Raw genomic sequence first — 25,003 nt, 5'->3', positions numbered from 1 at the left:
AGAACTATAATGAAGTCGCAAGACAAATTAACTGAGCTTTTTTCTACATTATTAACCTCTAATATTTCCAACTGCTGATTTATCATTTTGTTGATTATTTGATACTTAAAACTTATTTATAATTTACATTAGATTAAATTACTCTAAAACTGGAGAGATAGAACTGGAAGAGGAGTATATGGGAACAGAACTAAACACTCTGAAAGCTTGTGTCATTAGATCCAAATTTGATTGAGAAAACCCAAACATGTTAATTGTGCTAGATGAATGAAATAGTAGACAGATTTGTCATAGTAGGGGTGGATAAATCCTACCTAGGATCTGAGCCTTTCAGTGGAATTGGATACAGGACAAAAGAATAAAAATGGGTGTTGACAGGGAAAAATTAGTTTTTAGACCAATCTACCAGTGCTGTACCAAGAAGTATCCTCATTGTAGTAGTAGAAGTATCTTGGCGGGGCATTTCCATCTCAATGAATATCTGAAGACGATAAGTAGAGCATGGAAATTTTTTTGTTACGCAGAAGATGAAATCTCCACATTCCATATTCCAATTATAGAGCATCACATCTGGAAGCATATGAAATTGCTAATTGTCAGTTTATGAAGTACCAACTTTCAAGGGGCTATATGTAAAATTTTAGGACATCTTGATTGGGTAGAAAAAAGTTACATCCATTTAAGTGAAGCTACTTTTGTTATTTTCAAAACAATTTCGTGTGCTAATTCATCATTTCTTCTTGATAGAAATAAAAATTATACAAGCTCACCAATGGCTTCAAAAGTTTTCTCCAGATTCTGCTCCATAATCCAAAAGAATCATTTGTTATTGGTTTGCTGAATTTAAATGTGGTTCTACAGACACCGTTGATGGTGAACGTTTTGGTCGTCCAATTGAGGTGGTTACTCCAAAAAACATAAAAAATTCCACAAATTAGTTTTATATAATCGTGAATTAAAACTGCGTGAGATAGCTGAGGCCGTGAAGATATCAGAAGACAGTGTGTTCACAATTATGTATGTACATTTGACCATGAAAGAGCTCTTTTCAAAGTAAGTTCCGCGTTTACTCACAGTCGATGAAAAACAACGTGTTGATGATTCAGAGCAGTGTTTGGCCATGTTTACAAGTAATAAATCAGATTATTTGCATCGATTTGTGAGAATTTATCCATCACTTCATTTCGGAATCAAAACTATTATCATCTGAGTAGACTGCAGTCGGTGAGCCACATCCGAAGCGTCCAAAAGGCACAACAGTTGGCTGGGATAGTTATGGCTTCATTATTTTGGGATTCGCATGGAATATTATTCATCGTCTATCTTCAATAGGGAGACACAATCAATAGCGTATACTACATAGAGTTATTGGATCGTTTAAATGCAAAAAGAAAAGAAAAACGGCCTCATATGTCGAAGAAAAAATCACTGTTTCACTAATTGCTTCTTCATCCACAATATAATCCAGATCTACTCCTCCAGTGACTAAGACTAAGAAGCAATTGAAAGTTAGAGAATCGTTGGAATGATTATATTGCTCTTGAAGGAGATTATATTGATGGATGATGGATTTTTGGGAGAAATAGTGTTTTTCTTAGTTAGTCTCACTACTTATTTAGTATGTTACATATACAACCCTCTCTTCTATTTAAGATTTAAGCGCAGAATTCGACACTGGTAGGGGGTCGGTGTAATTTAATTAAAAAGCTGAAAATTGTTCGCATTAGAAATATGCATGACTACGTTCTGCATATTTTTAAATTCCGTATCGGATCGAAAAATAGGGGGTGGTACGAGTACGTTTTCAAATGGGTGCCTTGTATAATGAAAGAAACTTCGTGTGAGTAAACCCGTAATTGATATCAAGTTCAAGAAAACTGCAGACAAAGGCATATTAATTTCTGTATATTACTACAACAAAATTACGGCAAATACTAGAAATAACTTCACGAAGTTCCAAGTCAGTCTCAAGGTTCAAGTGTTTTGCATAAAATTTATTAAACTCATTCGCTTCGTACAAACATCGAAGGGGTCAAAGAATTTATATCGTTCGGCGCAGGTACAAATACGAAATAGGTCACGGAAAATTATTGTGCAGTTTCCACAAGAACAAAAACATTGCGGAAGTTTTTCCCTTTATCGTCGACGCCAATACTATCCCTATGGAAACGGCGTCCAAACTACTAACGTCGTCGCCGTACGCTCATCAAATAAGTTGACGATCACCGGCTACGAAAAAAAAAACATAAGCGCGTATTCAATGACACATTAGTAGAAAATTGTGGTGCTTGCTAGAAACGTCGTGTGCGTTTATCTGTGATTGCGCATCTAATTCGTATTGTAATTGTTATTATTCTAAATGAATTGTGTCTTATCTTTTTAATTCAATATAACTGATTATAGCATTATAATGCAGTTTATTCTTTAGTGAATATGAGAAAGGAAAAAGCTGTTAAGATATATAGGCAAGTAAAAATTGCGTTCATATAATTCTCCGGCTATTCTTTTAATAATAATTTATAGTATAAGCCAAGGTCGTGTAATTTTTTTAACTAAAATACATATATATATATATATACACAGGCATAGCTTTAAGAATGAATTATTTTTATTTAAGAATAATAAAATAGAAGGCACCGTTATAATCCCGGAGATTTTTTTCTTAAGAGCGTGTGGCAACAGCACTTTGTAATTCGTAGACTCTGTGCTATTATCTACGATTATTAATCTTATATTAATGTTCTAATACATGTGTCAATTCCCAACACTTTTTAATCTCTATTGGTCTTGTTGATATTTAGCAATCTTTAAACCGCTGATAAATTTTTTGGTTTCCTCTGCGAATGGTGATCTGTATCCCGCTATAAACATACAATAATTTTGCTTCTAGATTAAATTCATGATCATTTGTGCTGCTATTTAATGACATATTACGTTTTATTGTAGTTTTATTTGAAAAATAAAAATGTATATACTATATATAGGTCGTGAAACTTTTTAACATGCATTGCACAAAAAAAGTAATGAATTGTACTAGTTTTCTCATAAATAAAACTGCCGCCAAAAAACGCGAGTGCTGTTATAAAAAGCCGGTTGTTAATTTCAAAAAAGCCCCCTCATTATTTAGATTAGAAAACATATATTGTTTGGTTTCGACTGTGGACACAATGCTGTAACTCATATTATAATTATTTCAATTTATTTTTCGGATTTTAATTTAGATTACGATTTTTCTATTTAATTTTAGTGCTTGATTTAACAAGTTGGGGCCCAACCAAAATTGATAATTGGGCTGGGCCCATTTTTTTTTGTTTTTACACTCCATATGGGATGTGGATCCAAAGGAAAATTTATTTGAAAGAAAAAGTACGAGAAAATGATATTTTTTGTGTGCGGTCCAAAGGCTCCCTCTGGGCCCGATGTAAAGTTTAGCACAGGGCCCAGAAAGGTCCTATGGACAGTACGTAGAAAATATACATTTTATTCGAAATAAATCTTCTCATTTTCTATAGGTACATCCTACTTGCAGAATGGAAAAACAAAATTTTGTTTGCTTTTTATCCTTTGAACGATAATTTTTACTTTTATATGAAGTATATAAAAGTATACGATTTGTTTTGAAAAATAATCTAGGTAAGATCAAGGTAATGTAAAGGTAGCACAAACCAAAAATTATAAACAAATATCATTTGAATTATGTTCAAGAAAACAAAAATAGAGCTAAAGATTATGAAAAAAAAATCATATGGGGTAATGTTTCAAGGACTCAGGACGGTCTAATAAAACTCTGAAAAACATTAAATACTGTCCTTTGGGCCGTGGAGTGAGTTTGGAATAAAATACGTCGTGTATAGGACCACCCTGGGCTGTGGAGAGAATTTATTTGCGAGCCTATGAACTGCACCGGGGCTCAACGTGTTAACACGCTTATATTAGCTTCACCTATATGTGTGTATATGAGTAAATAGCTCATTACTGTTAGTATATCCCACCACTTTAATTACGTTCGTATGTCTAGCGAGCTGAATCGTCAAACTCCGGACTTGTCGTGGGTTCAAATCTCGTTCGCACTGTAAAAAAATTTGCATTGCAGAATTCCACAATCTACCATAGACACAATAGAGTCACTAATTCAATTTAGTATGAAGTATAATGTTATAGTTACATCTAATATAAAATTGTGTCGCTTTGTTCATAAATTAAGTTTAAATCTCTCTATTTCCCATATATTTTCTCAATTTATACTATCGACGTCTTTCTCTAAATCAACTGCTGCAACATTAATCCCACTATCTGTATCTGTTATTTTTATTTATCCACTATCCAATCTTGCGTTGTTTTATTGGAACTAAATTCTGCCTGTGCTTCATTTAATGTGTTGTCTACCTCATGTCTTTGTATATCTCCATTTTTTACGTTTAAAGAGTTTGTATGTAGTACAAAGTAGCGATACCCCTCTATAATTTTATCCTTATATGTACTTCCTTTAACGGTTATAACCTATTTAATATATGAGTTTCAATAATAAATTTATGAATTCACTTATTAATAAAAACGTACTGTAGTTTTATGATAAAATTTAAGATTGAGGAGATATTAGAATTTTCAGATTAGAGTGTGTGCAAAGTCAAAGCCTCCATTATATTCTAGAGAAACCTGTCATTGAGGCCTACCGCATTTGAATGTACCACTAGAAACTTTGATGTAGAGTCAAGTATCTGAAATGTCAAATGTCAAACATCATATACAGTCAGATTATTAACATAAACGAAAGGGTTGAATTAGTTAGGTTAGGTTAAGTTTACAAACGCGCGATAGAAAATTTTAACAGCTAAACTTGAATAATAATAAATATTCAACATCCGAAATCATGATAAAATAAAAAATAATACTTTAAACTACTATGATGCTTGTTGTATTCGATGCCCACTTTTTGTATTAAGCAAAATTTCCAGAATCTCTTATATCGTTAAGACAGAGCTTTTCAAACCTACGATCCTGGATTAGATAAATTAACTATCATCTGTTTGCGGATCCTAAACTTAGACTATACATTTAAATAGACTGCTGGTTTGGCAAAGACAGTGGCAAAACACCTCAAAGGACTAACGTCAAAACGATCTAGTAGATCCTTTCAATAATTCTAAAAGACTCGAAAAGCGTTTACAATGGATGATTTTCAAGTAATCGAAATCGACTATTGATTCCTAAAAAATATTAAAAAGCAATGTTTCTGTTCTCTTTTGATAATTGAAACGGAAAATGAGCGAGGATACGTGAATTTGAATGGATGCTTTTCAAATTGATATCCTGTTTATAACAAAACGAATCGAAAATAATTTCCACTAGTTACTGTTAGTGCTAATAAATGTTTAGCCACTCTTTTTGCTGTATAGAAGGAATAATACTCCATGCAACAACTGTATGGTCCAAGATCCTCATCCAGATTTTCATCACACATCACACATTTTTCAGTTTATATCTCTATAATTATTTATAGATTTGTATTCAGTTGTATGATAGATTCTAGTTGTATAATAATTGTTATTGAGCAGTTATTAGTGATTTACTCAGAAAATATGTCTTTTGTTCGCATTTACCCACTGATATACTAGACGTCTGTGTTGAATAATGCATGTTTCGAAGATATGACATCATTCCCCGCCAAAAAAATCCATGTTATCGAAATGAACAAGATGGTGACTAAAATCAACCCTCCCAATCTACTGAAGAGAATGTTAATCTATACCTCAATAAAAAGGGTTTCGTCACAACCACAGAGAGGAAATTATATAGCAGTCGTTATCATCATTGTTTATGATAATGATAATTTCACACTACCAAAATTAATCAAACTTATAAGCTTTTCTCTTTTACAGAAAAAAGATTATAACAACCAAAACTAGTGTTGTGGAAATGTCCACCATGTATCATAAATTCATTCTCATCTTTCACGTCTCAAATATCGCTGAGATACTGTTTACGATATTAAATATTTTCATAACGCACTGTTGATTTTATCACTAATTGTGAATGACCCAAGTAATAATATCAAGATGCAATCAATTAGAGCAGTGACCTATTTTGTTGAAAGCATATTATGATTAATAAAATTGATTTAATATAAGAAGTCAAGATTATATTGAATGGAGACATTAGGAGGTTGGACAAACTAATTCCGATGAAATTTAATGAGTTACTACGAAATAATATACTTCTTCAGTGCTCCTTTTACCTTTGGAACCATTATACTTGAAATAGTGAAATAACATTTCTGTCAAAATTGACAACAATTGTCGTTACCGTTACTTTCAATTGTAACCCACAAATTTTTTTTTTAAATTGATATTTAATTAATACGACTATTAATTTGTAGAAACCATTTCTGTTGTGGCTGTATTTGAATAAACGCATTGCCGCCTCCTGAATGTTATAAATATCTATGATTACGAATTTCAGAAATTTAAAAAGTGCACACAACAATAATATTAATAGTTAATTTAGCTAATGGATTTTAGTTATCATTTGGCACGCTCCTCATTCGAAAATTTCAAGGTGAAAACATAAAATTCGTAACTAAATATTACGTAATATAGTTAATAATAAAAATAGATTTTAGGTCGTTTAGCAATATTGTATGAAAGATAATAATTATTGCTGTTAAATATTTGAAGGTCAAACTTATGCAAACTTTGAAATATTAAAAAAATGAGAAGACTACTGTGTACATATGAGAACTTCACAGTAACATAGACGTACACAAAACGGGGTTAACAGGTACAATAATATGAAATGAAAATTAAAAAAACGTGGGAAAAAATTTCAGAAACTGTTTCTATCGTACTTAAACATACACTACCGAGCAAAAGTTTTTCAAATTTCAAAATAATACACCGTTTGATTTGTTAATTATTCTTTAATTGTGAATAATTTCTCCGGTGTTTATGATTGTAGTTTAGTACCAATGAGACGCAAGAACGTGCTGTGATAGCAAATTAAGACTTTTAAGTTATAAAATGACGTAAAACCAAGGAACTATCGGTTGAAACTCGTACATTAATCGCAAGTCTTCATAGTCTAGGCAAAATTAACCGTACCATCGCCGCCGAATTAAAAATACCTCGACGTTTCTTGGACTTCAACGTGAAAAAATATGTATCCGCCATTAGCTTTGGCAATATAAAACGTTCAGGGTTATCTCGAAAAACCACAACCGCTGAAGATAAACATATTGTATTGAATAGTAAACGTGATCGACGACTCACCGGCTCAGAGATAGCAGCTCAGATCAAAGAATCTAGAAATCTACCTTTGAGTACTTCTACAGTGTACAAGAGATTGATATTTTTGGAAAGGTGGCAGTGGACAAACTTATTTTAACACATCAAAATAAAATTAAGAAATGAAGTGGAAAGTAGAACATGGAAATTAGACTCATGAAGAGTGGGAGGGAGTGATGAGTCATAATTTGAAGTTTATGGGTCTAAGGTAATGTTTTGAAGGACGACAGGAGGTCTGGTGAAAATTGAAAGGATTTTGAAGAAAGAAAGCTATAAATATGTTAAAATAAATTGAAGTATGAATGGAATGGAACCAAATAGACAACGATTATTTGTCGAAATTGTTATAGATAATGCACCGAAATAATAATAATAAAATCGATGAGTAAAACATTGAAATAGACGAAATCTTCATATTGGATATAGTGAACAAATACAAGGAGAGATCAGGCTCAATATGCAAGTAAATATAATGTTCAGCTATGAGCAAAATTTTATTTGAATAGCGCGTATTTTCTTTTGCGACTGCGATAACATTGACAAGTAATTGGTATGCTTTGAATCTCATTTTTGATTTTATTTTGGTCAAAATCATTCCATATTTCAATAGTATAAAAGGTAGCGCATATAAATTGTGAGTTGGATTTAATAAAGCCCTTAAGAGACCATCAATTACATCAGAAATATGTTCTATTGGTTGTTAGCTGGATTTAGATTTCTCCAGGTTTATTTCAACGATTTTTGAGTCTTCTACAAATAAATCGGAAGGTACATGTTGTAGTTCTAACATATACATATTGAATTTATATTCTTCTCTATATAAATAACATAAAAACGTTAAACTCCATAATTTTCAAATGTATCCTTCAAAAAAATAGTTGGTGCGGTCTAACCCTCGAAATACTTTAAATGCCTCTTAACGAATCTATAATGATAAGTGCTCCGGCTTAACGTCTAGAAATGCATTAATTCAATTTTCTTTTTGTCTCCAGTAATGGACGTAGAGAGTTACAAGATTCTCGACACACTTTTACAGTTTATCAAAATATAAGTCTCACTGATAGAATTTTTTCTGTTCATTGAAAAAAAAAACTTTTGAGACGAACATTCGAACAATTGGTCTTCAAGAATAATTAAAATAATATGTATGCTTATTACAACTGAAAAACTATATTGTGAATATATGAAAAATTATTACGAAATATTTGTAATGTTTGAAAAAATAGTTATTAGTAATTGTACATAGTGATATAATGAAGTGTGGGTGTTTTTTTGTTTATTTTCTATCCCACTGCTCCCGAACTTACTGTATTAGGTGGGCTGAAATGTTCGTAGGCTTTTTCATTATATTACAACGATTATAGGGGTCATACAATTATTTTTCTATACTTTTTTATACTAAGATTCTTTTTAATCTCAAAATGGGCTTCAATTTCAGCGATAACCTTCTTATCGGCGTAAAATTTTTACCCAGGGAACATCTTCTTGAGGTTTGATGACAGGAAAAAGTCGCTGGATACAGATATGGAGAATAAGGTGGATGCGGAAGGAATTCGAAGACTATTTAATGCAATTTTGACATTTGATTTATTTCACAGTGTACTGACTTATTGAAACAGCAGTTTTTCTTTTTCAAATTTAGATATTTTCCTGCGATATCTTCTTTCAAACGCTCCAATAATGCTTCGTAATAGTCACTGATTATAGTTTCTCCTTTTTTAAGATGTCTATGAATATTAAATCAAGCGCCATCCAATAATACTGATGCCATAACTTGCCAGCTGACTGTTGCATCTTTCACGCTGACTGTCGATTATACTCCGGTGTTAAATGCTAGAACCAAGTTTCATCCATTGACCCATATAAATGCAATAATTCGGGTTTATCACGATGTTCCAAACATTACTCAGAATTGTCAATTCTTTGTTGTTTTTGTTGTAGATTGTGAACTCGCGCTTAAGCAGGGTCCACACCATGCCGGGGTAGGCCGGGCGGGCTGACCCGGGCGGCCTAAGCCGCGTTGATGAGACGCCCCGGGCGGCTTTGCCGGGTTAAAACATGCCGGCCCGAGCCGTGCCGATCCCAACCTGCATAAAGTAGGTACAGATCAAAGAAAGCCGAGCCGAACAAAAATATAAAGTGGGGACGTGCAGAGCGGCCCCGAGCGGCTTCAGTTACAATTAAACTATAATGTTGAAACAATATAAAATATATAAAACATTTGAAAAACTTTCAAGTATAAGATAACTAGGAAATCTTTAGCGAGAGACCTAATATTAGCAGATTCGAAACTCATTTCTTCTTAGAATTGCAACTTGCACCAGACCGATAATGTCGCATATAGGGATGGGTATCGATGGCTGGATATTATCAAAACATCGATGGTTTCACAAAACCATCGATGTTTTTCCAATCGATGATTTTCTTTCGATGTTTTGCAGTTTTAAATAAACATGGATGTTTTGGTAATTTCAATAATTCGTAGTTGTTGAAAAGCTTCTCTAATTAATAAATTTCAAATTAGCCAAGACTAATTATTTCATTATTTGAATCCCCTCCCATGAAAAAAGAAGGTTGTGGATCACAGTTGTACGTTTTGAGTGAATTCAGAGCGTATGGCAAAAAAAGAGACAATCGTTAGATAAATAAATGCCTGAAGAATTTGTGTTATACTTAAATTCACCAAGCGAGAAGATTCAGCAGAACCCTCTGGCTTTCTGGAAAATGATGGACTCTTTCCCCTTCTATTTTTTAAGTAATATTCAAATATGTGCCTGTAATCGCCACAAACTGAGTGTCTGTTCTCCCAAGCAGGTCTAATTTTGAACTCACTCAGAAATCGCCTCTCAAAGGATATGGTTGCAAAACTAGATGACAAATTTTGTGAAATTTAATACCCAATATTTTTATTTCAAAATTTTTATCTTTCTAATATTAATTGATCAATTGTTCTATATTGTTTTTTTTTGTTTCTAATTATTATTACAACAAGAAATAAATTTTACAATTTAATTATTATTACAACTTAAATTGTAAAATTTATTTCTTTTTAATAAAGTGTGATTTGAAGTTCATAACCTTGTTTCTCTCCTAAATATTTTTGTGTAATAATGAGTGAAAAATTACAGATGATTCTTAATTAGGTAATACAGGTAAATACGCAATAAAATAACTGGGTTCCGTTTTCAACTTTAAAAATTAATTTTAGTATTTTCTTTACCAATGAATTTTAGAGAAACAAAAATTTAGTATTTAACTGTCAGCCCTTACGGAAAATCAGTTAATTTACAAACAGAAAAATCAAAATTTACAACGTTTCTTTCATATTTTCATGAAAATATGATCTTAATTGTTTTTAATCTTTTTTATTCTTTTAGGAAAACATCGATGTTTAAAAACATCGATGATTTTCTTACGATGATTATCAGCCATCGATGTTCACTAAATAAAAAAACATCGATGGCAAACATCGATATTTTGTCTACCGATACCCATCCCTAATTTCAAGGGCGAGATTTTGTATGAAACAATCATCATCTGAAACAAACTTTTCGTCGAGAAATATTGCATTATATCAAAATGTCTTCGACCTGATTAACTCGAGATCAGTTTCCGATCAACAATCATCATAATTTACGAGAAGTTTGCAGTTTTTCTGGAATTTCTTGTAAACAGATGAAAAAGATAAGTATGTGGTATTTTTGAAATTGTAGTTATGAAGTATCAGTCCCTCTTACTATTTTATATTTTGCGGTTAAATTGATTCTTCACTAAAAAAATTCATTTAATCATATTCTTTTCGATGTGCTCATAATTTTTTTACATTCCATAAAATCTTGAATAAGTTATTAACGACATACATTTAACAAATATGTTAATGATAAATAATAATTTTAAATAGTTGTTCCGACATTGCCATATATCTATGGATTAAAAACAGAACACAATATAGAAATACGATAGTCCGTGTTGTATGGTCACGTAATGAAATTGGTAAACTAGTTAATAGGTCATGACTTGTATATATGCTGCAAAGTTTACGAGTACGTTCATCTTGCCAACTTCATTTCAATCGCATTAAACAAAGAAAATAAAATGTTTGATGTTCTGTTAGCTGAAATCGTGATTTAATACATTAGTTTGATTATTTAAAAAATAAATAATGCTAATGAAAGACATATTCGTTACTTTTATACCGAGCGATTCATTCAATTCTGAACTGTTATTTTAGGGACCATCAAATATAATGATTCAACCATTATCAAGTTTCCAAAATGGAAAAATCTATAAATAATACTAGAAAATTTTTAACAAAAAAGATGAATTTTTGCTTAGATTTCACATCAATTATTAAATTATTAGTAGTTGTAATAGAATTTACAAAATAGAGCTTTAGCTTTTACTTAAATTATTCAGGTCTTTTTTTATCATTTATAGTTTTTCATTCTTGTGAATGTCAACCACTTCTAAAAATTCTTTTTCGTGTATTAGATTCCGTTCCAAGAATTTTTATAATTTAATTTAATGCAGTTTTATTTTTTTTATTATATTGATGACCTTTTAGTCTATTTTCTAAATACTGAGATGTCTGCCGATATTATATTGTTTGGGTTTCGAAACGTATGTCGAAAGAGGAAGTTTTCGTAGAAATTATGCGAGTCACGATATTTACAATAAATCGTTTATCTAATACATAAGATTAACAGGAGGTGAAACGAAAACAAAACCGATTCCAATATCTTACGTATATAACTCATAACGTAAATAAAACAATGAATTTCTGGAAAATTGAAGTATACACTCATGCACAACAGTACAGATGCATTTAACCTAAACTGAGGTAGAGGTGAGTTGAGACCGGGAAGCTTTAATTGCTGACACATTCATTTTGTAAGATTTTAAAGTAACGTACATTCGTAAACGTTTAGTTTTAGTCTTGCTTTTTTCTAGTAGAAGTAACGCGTGTGTAGGTATTTGTTTTATTTATCTAGCGGAAAAAGAGTGAAATGTGAAACAGACTTTTCTTAAAAGGCAAGTAACTAGATACTAATTTCAGTTTTTATGGACTTAGCAGGAAATTTTCTTGAAAGTCGAATGTAATTACAAGTTCCTAAAGAAATAGTCTTAAACACTCGATGACCTTTATTAACTATGAGTATACGAGGTGCCAATAATAAGTTACTCTAGGAGGGAAACCTTATTTTTGGAAAAATATTCTAACAAAGCCTAAATGAAACTATGATTTCGCATATTGATAAGTTATTCAGTGATTAAAGTTATAGGTTATGGTTAGTTTATCATATTAAGTAATTAATTGAGTCCGATAAAATAGTTTTTAATTTCAACTAAAAACATATTATTCAACTAGCGGCAATGTAGGCTTATCTCCCCAACGACAGGCAGTAGAAACAATACCCTGTATATAAGTTACAGTCTGGTAATTTTAAAAATAACGCAATCTCTTTTTCATTACATACAATTTTCATTTTATTAGTATAAACTAAATAAACTATATTAGTCTAACTGTAAATTACTAGAAACAAACATAAGTTTAAAAAGTGACAATCGCTTGGAAAATATATAAAAGGCGGAAAATAAGTTGTAGTTATCAAACGTAAATAAAAAATTGAAAGTATGAATAATGACCGGAAAACCAAATGGGGAAATACGATAGTGAACAAAAGGCAAAAAATCCGTGTATACAGTGTGCATGAGACTTGAAGTTATGGATCCAATATGAGCTCTCGATTCAAACAGATTCCTGAACGCATAGTGAAACATATTGGACTGAAGTGTCAACTAAATATGAACATTCGTTACTTTAGATTACAGGTTCCCGAAGTTTTTTGTTTCATAGACCTCTTTCAAAATGCCAGTGGACTGTAAAGGTCGAATCTGCTGTGAAAAAAGGAATGACGGTTTTATCGGCAGGAAAAGTGATGGCGACCTTGGTGCTTATTTATAAGAACAACGCATCTTTTCACACTTCGGTGACCGTCATTCCCCTTATTCAGGAATTCCGCTTCAAATTGGTTGATCATCCTCCGTATTCAACAGATCTGGCTTTCAATGACTTTTTCCTGTTTCTTAATCCTAAAGTTTTGTTTTAGAGTAGAAAAACGGCAAAAATTTGCACACTACTCGAAATATCATAAATTTAGTTCTTATTCTTTTTGCTATTACTGTTGTTATTGGAGAATCCTTGCTATTAAAATAATGAAAAGGGTAATACAGAATTTACGAGTCGCTACTGATTCAAATCCTTTGTTAAAAATAACAATGATTAAAGACTCCAGTTAAGAATAATAGTCAATACACCTGTAATGAATAAAGCGCGCGACGTAAGTGAAAGTCCTTTAAAAGGTATGAAGCCGAAGGATAAACTACAATTTATTATGTTTAGAAACTACCAAATATCGTTAAATACCAAGATTCCTGTTTGAAATCAATCGAGTAAACTTTGATGAAAAGATGTAGTATCAGCTGTTATTTAGTTTACGTTAAGCAAATACGTAAATTTTTATAGGCAAATAACATATTCCCACATTTTCCGTATAGTGGTTCTTCGCAAAACTCGAAGTGTAAACCGTGTTCGTAGTTAAAAGCCAGATACTTTTTCGAATAATGAAAAGTTGGTAAACAAATAGTTAATTAAGCGATCAGACTATTCAAAATGATCTTTTCGGAAACTTTATTATAGCTTATAAACAAATAATAAATAAATATGCAAATATTTGAGAATGAATCAACGCAAGCATCGGATCTAGTGGATTTTTCTCTTCGGTCCTTTGAGGTGACATTATGTACTGATTACAAGGATCAACCCTAACCCTCTTCATGTATCTCTGTTCCTAGTTGCTTCTGTAACTTCATGCAATCCTTCAGACTTCATCTTATGTGCACATTAACCCTTAATTTGGCAATGTATCTTGCAAGATTCATGACTTTCTCTTTTTTTTTTAAATTTAGTAAATTTTATCATTCAACATAAACTTGTCGCGAAAGCAAATTTTTTGATATATACGTTGAAGAACATTTTGATGCAGAGGATGTATCAACAGTTCCAGAAGTGTGAGATGTTGGAATTATCATGAAATCAGAGAAAATGGGATCTTTTGATCAAGTAACAGATGCAGAAGATAATCAATAAATTGGATGGTTGCCAAATTTAGTTAATATTTCTTCCCTAAAAGTCAATTTTTCCTTAGTTGCTTACCATAAATAGAACTAGTACAGTACTTTTATAGGTGTAAGATGTTTGTTTGAGTTAAGTTTGTGAGTATGCTACTTCAGCTCTGTCTTAGTTTATTTATTTCGTAGATATTTTTACCTGCTACCACATGTTATAAACATGATGTTCCTCTATAGTTTATATATCAAATACTAGCCACATCATTCTTTTGCAATTCGCTGTAAGTTTCTAATATTGATCTTATTTTGGATTTTATTTTATCACAAATTTCTTAGTGTTAACATATTTTTTTCATGATATGCTTTTGTATCAGTGTTACTTATATTGAATCAACTACTGTTTCAATTTCTTTTCAATATATGAAAATATGGCCGCCGTGATTATCACATGGATGGTTACATCGCGAAATTTCTGTTTAGACGCCATTATGGTAACCATATTAATCGTTTGCATGCGTTGGCTACAGCGATTTGCATTTTTTATATTAAATGTTATTTTTAATTATTTTGCAATTGTTGATAATTCATAATAAGAAATAAAATAACTTTTTTAGACGACGCCATCTGAAAGTGGTTCGTTGTTCTGTATTCATTTACATACCGAAAGTTGCGTTTTTAGTGTTCCATGTAGTAAAAGTGACAGTTCCGTACTGCAAAACACTTTCGGGACGCTCTGGAGTAAACAACTTTAACTTCCTCAAATGTGACTCTGGCCACTTCAATGTTGACAGTTGACAGTTTCACTTCGATGATTTTGCATAACCTTAAATTTTTAATTTTCTGAAATTATTTGTTTTATCCGAAGTTTTTTTAAATTAATGAATAACGATGAATGATGATGAAAAAGAAAACGTCAGCGATGAAGAGTTACTCGAATCCACGCCATCTGATCTCACCTAAGAAAGCAATGCGGCTCTTTATGAAGTGGTGTCACCATTCTCGATGTTTATAATTCTCTATTATTTATTTTCTTTCCTGAGTGTAATTGAAAAAGTTATGGATCTTATGCGTCTGTTGTGTACGCCGCGGCTGAAATACTACTTTATTGAACTCGTCAGATTCGTCCAACAAAGTAGCAATTTTAGTCCTTGGCATACAAATAAATATTTATTGATGTATAAAGAAATGAAACACTCAACTAAAATTATGTTGAAAATGAAAAATATCTCCTCCAACTTGATATAACATATTTTATCTCCTAAAAGGATCTGAAGTGCTGCAAAAAAATGCTGGAGTAAGTTTGGGGTGGAGCTCCACTTCTAAATATTTACCCATTATAGTTTAGTTAGAGTTAAATGTCTTTTCCAATTTTTAAACATTACACAGTAAAAAATATGATATCCATCTCCATATTTTTATCTAAACATCACTCAGAATATTTCAACGTTTCAAAACTCACAATGTAGACATTGATTGCTAAAAATATGATGGAAATAACATAACATCATAATTTTATTTGTACAATTCAAGTATTGCATCATATTGTTTATTCTATTCGTCATAATTATCGAGATCTTTCTTATCGCAAACATAAAATAAACAGAAGTAGATTTGCGCGAAGGTGGAAACTAATATAACTACGAGGTTTGATTGATATTTATGTTATAAGCAGCATCAAAATTCGCTTTAAAGGGTTCAACTTATAAGAAATTTGGTGTGTATTTTTAAGTTTACGTAAATTTCGAAACTATCAAAAGCTGTGACAGAATTATGGCTTTCTAATCATTCTACAATAACATAAACGTATTCAATACGGAGAGCGTGCCGGCGCTGTCTTCGATTCCTCACCAATGGCTGCCGTATTGAATTTTACTGCATCAGTTTCGTTAAACTTTTCACTAATTACTGACACTAGACCTACGAGTTTGTATTAGCATATAAATTATTAAAGCAGTTTTTGTATTAATTGATCTATGGAAAACATTCACAATAAAAAAATTTGTATGAAAATACGTGATAGGAATGATCTTATGTTCGACCCATTCATATCCAATAAAATACAATTAGCTGAATCCCTGCCCATTTTTTCTCCATATGTAAAGGTAAATCATGTGTTGAAAATCTTGTGAAATATGAAATAGTCTCCCCGCATCTTCTTTTCCTTTCTTTCCCTTTGGAAAATACTTTTTAGTGCTATTGAAAGGCGAATTATTATAATTGATCTTGGAAATATCTTTAATCTTCTACTTGAAAATGAAACTTGTCTTACAAATATTCCCAACAAAAGTAATGTAATTGGTATCTTCTTAACAGTTAAATTGTACCGTATTATTCAATACATCAATTATATATATTTCATCGATAGAAAGTGCTGAGAATGAGCTATAGCAGCAAGGCCCAACTCGTTTAGGTACCTTATCACTCATGCACTAAGGATAACGATGGAACTAAATCACGCGCAGGACTGAGATCAGCTAAAAAATACTTTTTCATCATCATGTCTGATATCACTTTAATCGACAATCGAGTTTTCTTATTGAATGTTTTGTCAAATTTCTCCTTAATTAGTTTAAAAATTGATCATAAAATTCATCTGGATCACGTTCATTTTAAAATATGTTATTAGAAATAATTCAAGACTGTTCATCATCGTGCAAATTTCTTTATATACATACATCTTTAAGATTATGTTTACTAGCGAACCATCTTTGACATTTATGAAAGTCTAGAGCGCATCATGTTCACGTTCATTCTGTGCACAGCTTTACAGTTTACCAAGATTCAAACCTATGTTTCTGGTAAGCTTTTCCAAGGACATCGACATTAAATGCCTATTAACTTAACTATGAATTTTTGTCCTACATAAATTTTTTAACAATATAAAGATTCATACTCTAACGAAGATAACTTAACCCCTGGTTGTGCTATTCTAGTGTTTGGTATAACCGCGAAACGTTTTCGTAGTTCCTCTAATATAAATATAATTATGATTTAAATCATTATCTCTCGTATATAGAATTTAATCATCTATCTTATCGTACACAAATTCACCTGGTTCCATTTCGATCATCCAATTCTACAAATAGAGTCGTGGTAAATGTTTAAAAAGTGAATAAACTTAGTACAAGGTGTGTTTTCAAACGAAGTGTCTTATGATTGAAGCGATATGTAACAATTATTGATTGATGGTGTGTCACTCACATTTTTCTTGTCTTGTTTGCTTAGTTATCAATTTATTCTGGGTACGTAATTAAATGAACAATAGATAGTCTAATATTTTTGTTACTATTAACAGTAACGTATTGAATTAGTCTATTTTTTAAATATATTTTTATAATGCGGGTGAAAATTTGTACCCACAATAATAGCTGTGAAATTGTGATTCGTTTTTAATGATGAGATCTATAATTTAACGATAGTTTGAAATATTTGTGACTTTTTGAGACAATCTGATTAATCTTGATTCATTTAACATCTCTAATTGTAAAATACCCAAACGTAAATATTTTATTTTAATCATTTTATGAAACATCATGATGAATTTATGTTTTCTGATGATTAATTTTAGAAAATTATTGCGTTTAGTTGTTTAGTCACTACTCGTTTTATTGATTTGGCTGTCATCACTCACATAAACTCGCCATAAAAATATAATCAAATCAAATTTAGTTTTTATATCAATCAATTAAGACTAATTATTGTTCGGAACTATGTAAACATAATTTCGCAAATACATGTGTAGGTATTTAGTAATAAACAAATTGCCCGCCTCATCATTTCTTATATCCATTCGATTTTTCACTCCTCGTCTTAGGGACTTTATCTTTTTCATTGGGACATCATACATTTTTATAGATTTTGGTTCTTCCATTATTCTGGTTAATTTTCTCGTATTCAATTTAATTTTACCTCTTCTCTCACCTGATCTTTTCCTTATTCCATTTTTCCCAATGTTTTACTATATTTTATCCTTCCATTATCTCTTTTAATTTCTTTGTCTTTAATATTTTTTCTCATCTATGTTTTTCTCTCCTAATATTCTTCTTTGTACTTTCCCTTCGAATATTATAAAGTTTTCTTCTTATTTCTTCGAGAGACTTTCTGCGGCGTAGATGACAACAATTCTATTGAAGATTTTTAACTTGATTTTTTAGTACTTGAAGTATTGTCTCTTATAAATTTATTAAATTCCAATATACTTTATTTTTTGATTTGATGCGGTCGTTTACATCTTCTCATCTATAATTCTTTTCATTTACTATGGTGTTCACTAATTAAAAGACTTCACTTTTCCTATTTCCTATTTTCATAGTGGTTTGTAATATTCTTCTCTTAGTTTCTCATATCATCCTGAGTTTCACGTCTTCTAGTCTCCTAGTTCCTGCAATTAGTGCAATGCAGTCTACATACGCCTCTTTTTTTTGTGGAAGAGAAAATCTTCGTAAAGACTATCCGTGAAGAGGTCCTTGGCGTCCTGAATTCATCCAATTGTCCCAATTCCTACCAGCTAAAAGCCAACTTTTTTTCTTTTCTGGACCGCCCTCGTAGACCCCCCCTCTGCTGTAGGTAGTCTTTGTTTTCCTTTCGTTTAGGATTAAGTTTTCTTTATTTGGCGTTGTTTCTATTTTTGTTTTCTCATTTCTCTAATCTTATTTCAATTATGACATTGGGATAAGGTTAGGTTAGGTTAGGTGGGCCTTTTTCCCGCAATAGATGCAGATGTCCTTTGTCTTTCCAATTTTTTTAGTATATGTGGCAAAAGATCCCTGTCCTGTGAATGCCTGATTCATGAAATAATCCAGACTACGCTCAGCGAAGTTGGTCAATACTTCCATTCTGGAAATGAGCTCGTTAGTCCTTTTGTCTTTGCTTTCATTACTGTCCCATCTCAACTGTTTTATTTTGTTATGTTCTCCATATCCTTTTTCTATATGTCTTCTCTCTTCTATATACACATGCCTCTATCCAATAATGTCTTTTTGATTGCAGCCTCTTTTAGTACTCACTCGAAAGCTGTATAACTCTTGTTTCTACGTCTCTATCAAAACATCTAGGGGCTGGAACTTTCTCATTTGATTAGAACACTTTTTATATATTTTGATATTTTGGAGATCTCAAGCAGGAGCTGAGCAGTTTAATTACTACATTCTTAATTATATTTTGTTTTAAATTCAAGGTTTGGAGGTCTTAGAATCAAAGATATTGGCGCTTTTCTTTAAACCAGGTAATCATTTTTGTATTTGCTTTTATCTTCCTGTACTTAGCCAACAATAATTTGATAAATAATATACAGAAAATCGAGTGATGAGAAGCACAAGATATAAATCCTCCAGTTTAGAGTCCAACAAAATGGAAAATTCTCTTGGTCTATGCTTATTATATTGCACCCTCCAATATATCATATTATGTTCAGATTTGTGCCAAATGCTAAATTGATCGATTTGAAATTAGAGGAGTATCAATTTTTCAAGTGGTTTCAAACCATACAACTTCATTTTTTTGCCAGCAACTAATTTTGTGAAAATTGCTGATATTATTATAAAAGAAAACAGTAAATAAGGAATTAAATTATTATGGAAAGTACCTCCAACTTCCATGTAATGGTTCAACATCTACTAAAAGCTTCTCCATGTTCTCAAATTTCTAGTTTAGTTTAAATGAATGGTCTGCCATGATTCTTTGTCGAAGATTTCGGGTTATCCAATAGATAAAACAATTAAAATATGTGGGGACGCTTTATCTAGTTGAAAAAAAAATTTAGCTTCTTGGTGATCTTGATTTTTTTATTGGATGGTCTATAAGGTCCTCTACAAAGTTTGAGTAGCTGGTCAAATATTCAGCAATAAAAACTGAGTCATTTTCCGACTGCTAAGTAATATTTTCGGAAAACTGTAAACGGTAGTTCGCATCAACTTCGTTGTATTCTAGGGAAGAAGTCTGGCAAATTCGTTCAACATTATAGAAGCAACAGTTATAATATTTGCGATCTTTCTCCATGTTATCTAATAGGGCGTTCGTGACGTTTCCTTGTTTAAAATTGACTCATTTTCTTCAAATTTTTTAATTTATTTATTACTTTTTACACGTACTTTTGAACCTTACTCTACAAATTGGTATACTTCGATATTAGTGCAGATCAGGCGTTGCAGCGCGACAAGCCTCGATCACCGCGCGCTGAACGCAAGCGGCTCTGTTCTGGCGCTAATTTTAAGTAGTTAATTTACTATTTTTTTTTATCATTTTCATTATTTGCAGAACCTCCATTATTATAAGTATTACAGTTTTAATCTCATTGTACATATGAAAATGATAATTATTAATACATTGTTGCAGTTTTTCTCCGGAACAAACGGCATTATCCAGAAAACAGTATGTAGCTGAAATGGAAAGTGACAATGACAATTTTTAAACATTTTCATCTTCTCAGTTTCTTGTCAATCACACTGTACAGTCCGACATATTCGCAAAACGTACCCGATGATAGAAAATATGGCTGCACATGGCATGGCGGTTCCGTAGCAAAATTATCTTGCAATTGTGAGCCTTGGGCTGAGGTAAAAACATTTTTATTCCACCATTTTTTCTTAATTATAAAAAAAACAACGTAACTGAAATCAAATTTTAAATTTGATTATAAGTAGGAGGATCCATTAAAAAAGAAATCACATGAATTTAGAAATAACCTGTATATTTTATGAAGAACGTTGGGTTATAAAGTAAATCTGAACCATTTACATTTTATTGTAGTTCGTTTAATGGAATATTAGAATAGCATATTTTAAGATATTTCGTTACACAGGGAAACTAAATATTCTTGAGCAATTTTTTCTTTCTTCTTCATCTTTCATCTTTATTTTTCCTATCCATAAATTATCTCATTTTCAAGATTTTTCAATTTATATTATTTGTTATTTATCCTCACTACTCTTCAGTTGTAACAAATATGGAAACCAGTTATTGTATTACATTACCTGGTTTCATCACTTTTTCTTGTTCCATATCGTGTTTTTTCAATTTCTCTTTTATTTATTATATCTAATTTTTCCTTGAAAAATTCGACTAAAAACAACTATCGACATAAAATTTAGTGAGTTAAATACGAAATAACATTGGTATCTTTTGGTTCATATTCTTAACTTGAATCATTATAATGTTCAGTTTCATATTTTTAAAAAAAATGTTGGTGTTAATTCAAAAAAAAAATTATTGTGAATAGATAAATTTACTAGTTTTGTAGACAAGTAGTTCTAAATCTAAACAACCCCTTAGTTTTTTTTAAATAATCATTTTTTTTAATATAATTCTGAATAGACATTGAACTACTTCTCAGATATACCTACATATTACAGAAATTCCTGAAGTTTCGACCAACTGTACAGAATATAAAAAAAATATAGTTTCATCGAATATATAAAATATTTCAACTATTCAAGCATATTTCAAAATTACTTAACTAGGTATCATAAACATTCATAAACATTTATAAAATATTGCATCACTTCAATTTTTTATACTTTTGTAGAATTTTATTTTAATGAATTGCTTTGTGTTTATTTTCTAACGTCACTAGGTTCACCGACATCATACCAGTGCAGTGCCGGCAATTTCAAGATGCTGCAGGAAATAAATATTTTCATTGGAAATCTTGATTCTAGTGGGTACAGGGTCTAAATTTTCTGCTCGAAATTGAGAACCGAGTTCCAAATCGTTTGAACAATAAGGCATTCATTAAACCTGCGTGAATTGAGTTGCTTACGCCGCGCAACGGTTGCCGAATCATGGTTGCGGTAAAATTTACGCACACTAAGGCCGAATATACACGGATGAACTCAAAGAAGCTCATTTCTGACGCAAATCACTGCACTTGTAATAGTAACAACCTTTATTCGAGGAATTACAGACAGTGCAACTGGATGCCAACCAGTCGGCAACGCGTTGGCAACTAGCTTAAAGAAACTCGATCTGTTGATTCGCTGGCTACCCGGATCACCTGCCTTTCAAAGGTTGCAATGGACTAAGGTTATTTTGTTTTCAATCTGATCACGACAACACATTTCAACAGTTTAGCGAGTCGCTCTACTAAAATAACGGTTTTCATATTATTTATTTTTTTTTTTATTAAAAAGGCAAGCACAAGAGGAAAAACCCTTTTACGCTTAATTCGAGTGGTGCCTGCCGCGTGGAGTTGCCTGTCGATATTAACCTTGAACTTTTGTAACTGGTAGTCTTCGGGAAAAACGTGCCTTGGTAGCTGATTGCACTACTCCAAAAGAAGTCCCGAAAAATAGACGTTTTGAGCATCTGCAGTCTCTGCTACACCGTTTGCATTTAATCCGAAGTGCAAATTTCAAACGACTTATGGAACAAATTACTATTATTTTTTAGTAGCTGGTAGACTTCGAGAAAGACGTGCCTTGGTAGCTGATTGCACTACTCCAAAAGAAGTCCCGAAAAATTGACGTTTTGAGCATCTGCAGTCTCTGCTACACCGTTTGCATTTAATTCGAAGTTCAAATTCATAAGACTTATGGAACAAATTACTATTATTTTTTAGTAGCTGGTAGACTTCGAGAAAGACGTGCCTTGGTAGCTGATTGCACTACTCCAAAAGAAGTCTCGAAAAATTGACGTTTTGAGCATCTGCAGTCTCTGCTACACCGTTTGCATTTAATTCGAAGGTCAAATTCATAAGACTTGTGGAACAAATTACTATTATTTTTTAGTAGCTGGTAGACTTCGAGAAAGACGTGCCTTGGTAGCTGATTGCCTGCCGTGTGGAGATGCCTTTCGATATTAATCTTGAACTTCTGTAGCTGGTAGTCTTCGGGAAAGACGTGCCTTAGTAGCTGATTGCACTTCTCCAAAAGAAGGAGTCCCGATAAATTGAGTTTTGGGCATCTACAGTCTCTGCTACACCGTTTGCATTTAATCCGAAGTGCAAATTTCAAACGACTTATGGAACAAATTACTATTATTTTTTAGTAGCTGGTAGACTTCGAGAAAGACGTGCCTTGGTAGCTGATTGCCTGTCGTGTGGAGATGCCTTTCGATATTAATCTTGAACTTCTGTAGCTGGTAGTCTTCGGGAAAGACGTGCCTTATTAGCTGATTGCACTTCTCCAAAAGAAGGAGTCCCGATAAATTGAGTTTTGGGCATCTACAGTCTCTGCTACACCGTTTGCATTTAATCCGAAGTGCAAATTTCAAACGACTTATGGAACAAATTATTATTATTTTTTAGTACAATTTTTCCTAATTAAAGTTTTTTATAAATAGTTGTGAACATTATGTTCAGTATAATATTAGCCTAATTTATTGTTTCAGATGATCCTAAAACCCAACTCTATCGACTCCTATTCTACTTCGGAAATCCTCATAAACGGCTGTAAATCGATCAGAATAGAAGCGAACGCCATATCGCAAATGAGAAACCTGAGAACTTTGGCTCTTAGTAACGTAGGATCTATAGATTTTTCTAGCGACAGTATCAATTGGTATGGATACAAAGACTACAGCGGACGATTAGAAGAAGAAAGATTCGACATATCAGTCCCATCTTTGAAAATACACGTTTACGCAAGCAACATATCCCGAATATCTAGTCACGCTTTTGCTGGACGTATCAGCGAGATCACTTTAGAAGATTTGAATATAGTAAATTTAGAACCGTTGGCTTTCGTTAATTTGTTACAAACCGAAAAAATATCACTAAGAAATACGGTTTTGATGAATGTGGGAGTACAAGCTTTTAAGAAATTTTCTACGGAACATTTCGAACTAATCAGTGTCACAGCTGATTTGTTACCCAGCAGGGCTATTTCTAATATCACCGTTTACCAAAACGTTACCATCCACAATTGTGTATTCAATACAATCCGTTCCGGAGGATTCACAATTTACAATCCGAAAGTATTACAAGTTACGAACAATAAAGTGCAACATTTAAGCGGTGAAGCTTTCAAAGTAATTTCGAGAGGTTTCGTCCTGTTTCGAGATAACGATTTTGGATTGGTCGATGACGGTGCTTTTCTTGGTGTAAAAATAAGAAAAGATACTCATCCCGGCGATCCGACTTTTATATTCGATTCCAACAGATTATCAAATTTGAGTAGTTCTGCTTTGCAAACATTCGAACCAGGCGTTCAATTTAAAAATATTTATCTCGGTGAAACCTGTGATTGTTTAGGTGTCGAAGAAAAAATTAAAGAGAGTGAGTATTACGCGGAACTTCAATGTCTGAACGACGGTCAATATACGACGGTGGAATATTTCAAAGTCCACATGTGCTCGGTTGTCAGCAACTATTTTGTTATGATAATTATCGTTTCCGTTATCGGTTGTTTGCTTATAGTCATCGTTTCTGGCTTGTTACTGTATTACAAGTTCGTTTACAGGACTAGGAAATACGGAAATAAGAATAGTTCCAAAAAAGGACCTTTAAGTCTCATCGTACCAGATGGTAGAACGTATAGAGAAACAGAATTGCACGTTATTGTTGAAAGAACTGATCTCCTTACAACTGATTTGTAAATATTCGTTTTTATATTTATTTATTAAAATATTATCAACTATTTTTATTTTTTCAATTATAT

At 32.0% G+C, this 25,003-nt stretch overlaps 2 protein-coding genes and 1 long non-coding RNA gene across 8 annotated transcripts in view; 1 reads left to right on the top strand and 2 right to left on the bottom strand.

Moving 5' to 3' along the window:
* The window catches only part of LOC130902314 (E3 ubiquitin-protein ligase MYCBP2), a 167,842-nt gene that overhangs the window by 109,206 nt on the left and 33,633 nt on the right, over positions 1 to 25,003 (bottom strand). The gene's annotated exons all lie outside the window — the stretch shown is intronic.
* LOC130902327 (uncharacterized) lies at positions 2,154 to 24,982 on the top strand. Of its 5 annotated transcripts, none has more exons than XM_057814400.1 (3): positions 2,154 to 2,465; positions 20,745 to 20,965; positions 23,736 to 24,982. In XM_057814400.1, the coding sequence occupies exons 2-3, from the start codon at positions 20,807 to 20,809 to the stop codon at positions 24,939 to 24,941; spliced, it is 1,365 nt and encodes a 454-aa protein (XP_057670383.1). In that variant the 5' UTR covers positions 2,154 to 2,465; positions 20,745 to 20,806; the 3' UTR covers positions 24,942 to 24,982. The 5 variants fall into 5 exon arrangements, with proteins under 5 accessions (XP_057670383.1, XP_057670380.1, XP_057670381.1 ...); XM_057814397.1 differs by lacking the exon at positions 2,154 to 2,465 and adding an exon at positions 12,102 to 12,311; XM_057814398.1 differs by lacking the exon at positions 2,154 to 2,465 and adding an exon at positions 17,379 to 17,539.
* On the bottom strand, positions 13,946 to 15,933 carry LOC130902342 (uncharacterized). The gene is made up of 2 exons (XR_009060383.1): positions 15,743 to 15,933; positions 13,946 to 15,687 (listed from the first exon to the last, which is right to left on the bottom strand). It is a non-coding gene; the product is annotated as an uncharacterized LOC130902342 (long non-coding RNA).

This window comes from Diorhabda carinulata, chromosome X (assembly GCF_026250575.1).
Source record: "Diorhabda carinulata isolate Delta chromosome X, icDioCari1.1, whole genome shotgun sequence".
Lineage (NCBI taxonomy): Eukaryota > Metazoa > Arthropoda > Insecta > Coleoptera > Chrysomelidae > Diorhabda > Diorhabda carinulata.
This window is presented reverse-complemented; position numbering and strand designations above follow the sequence as displayed.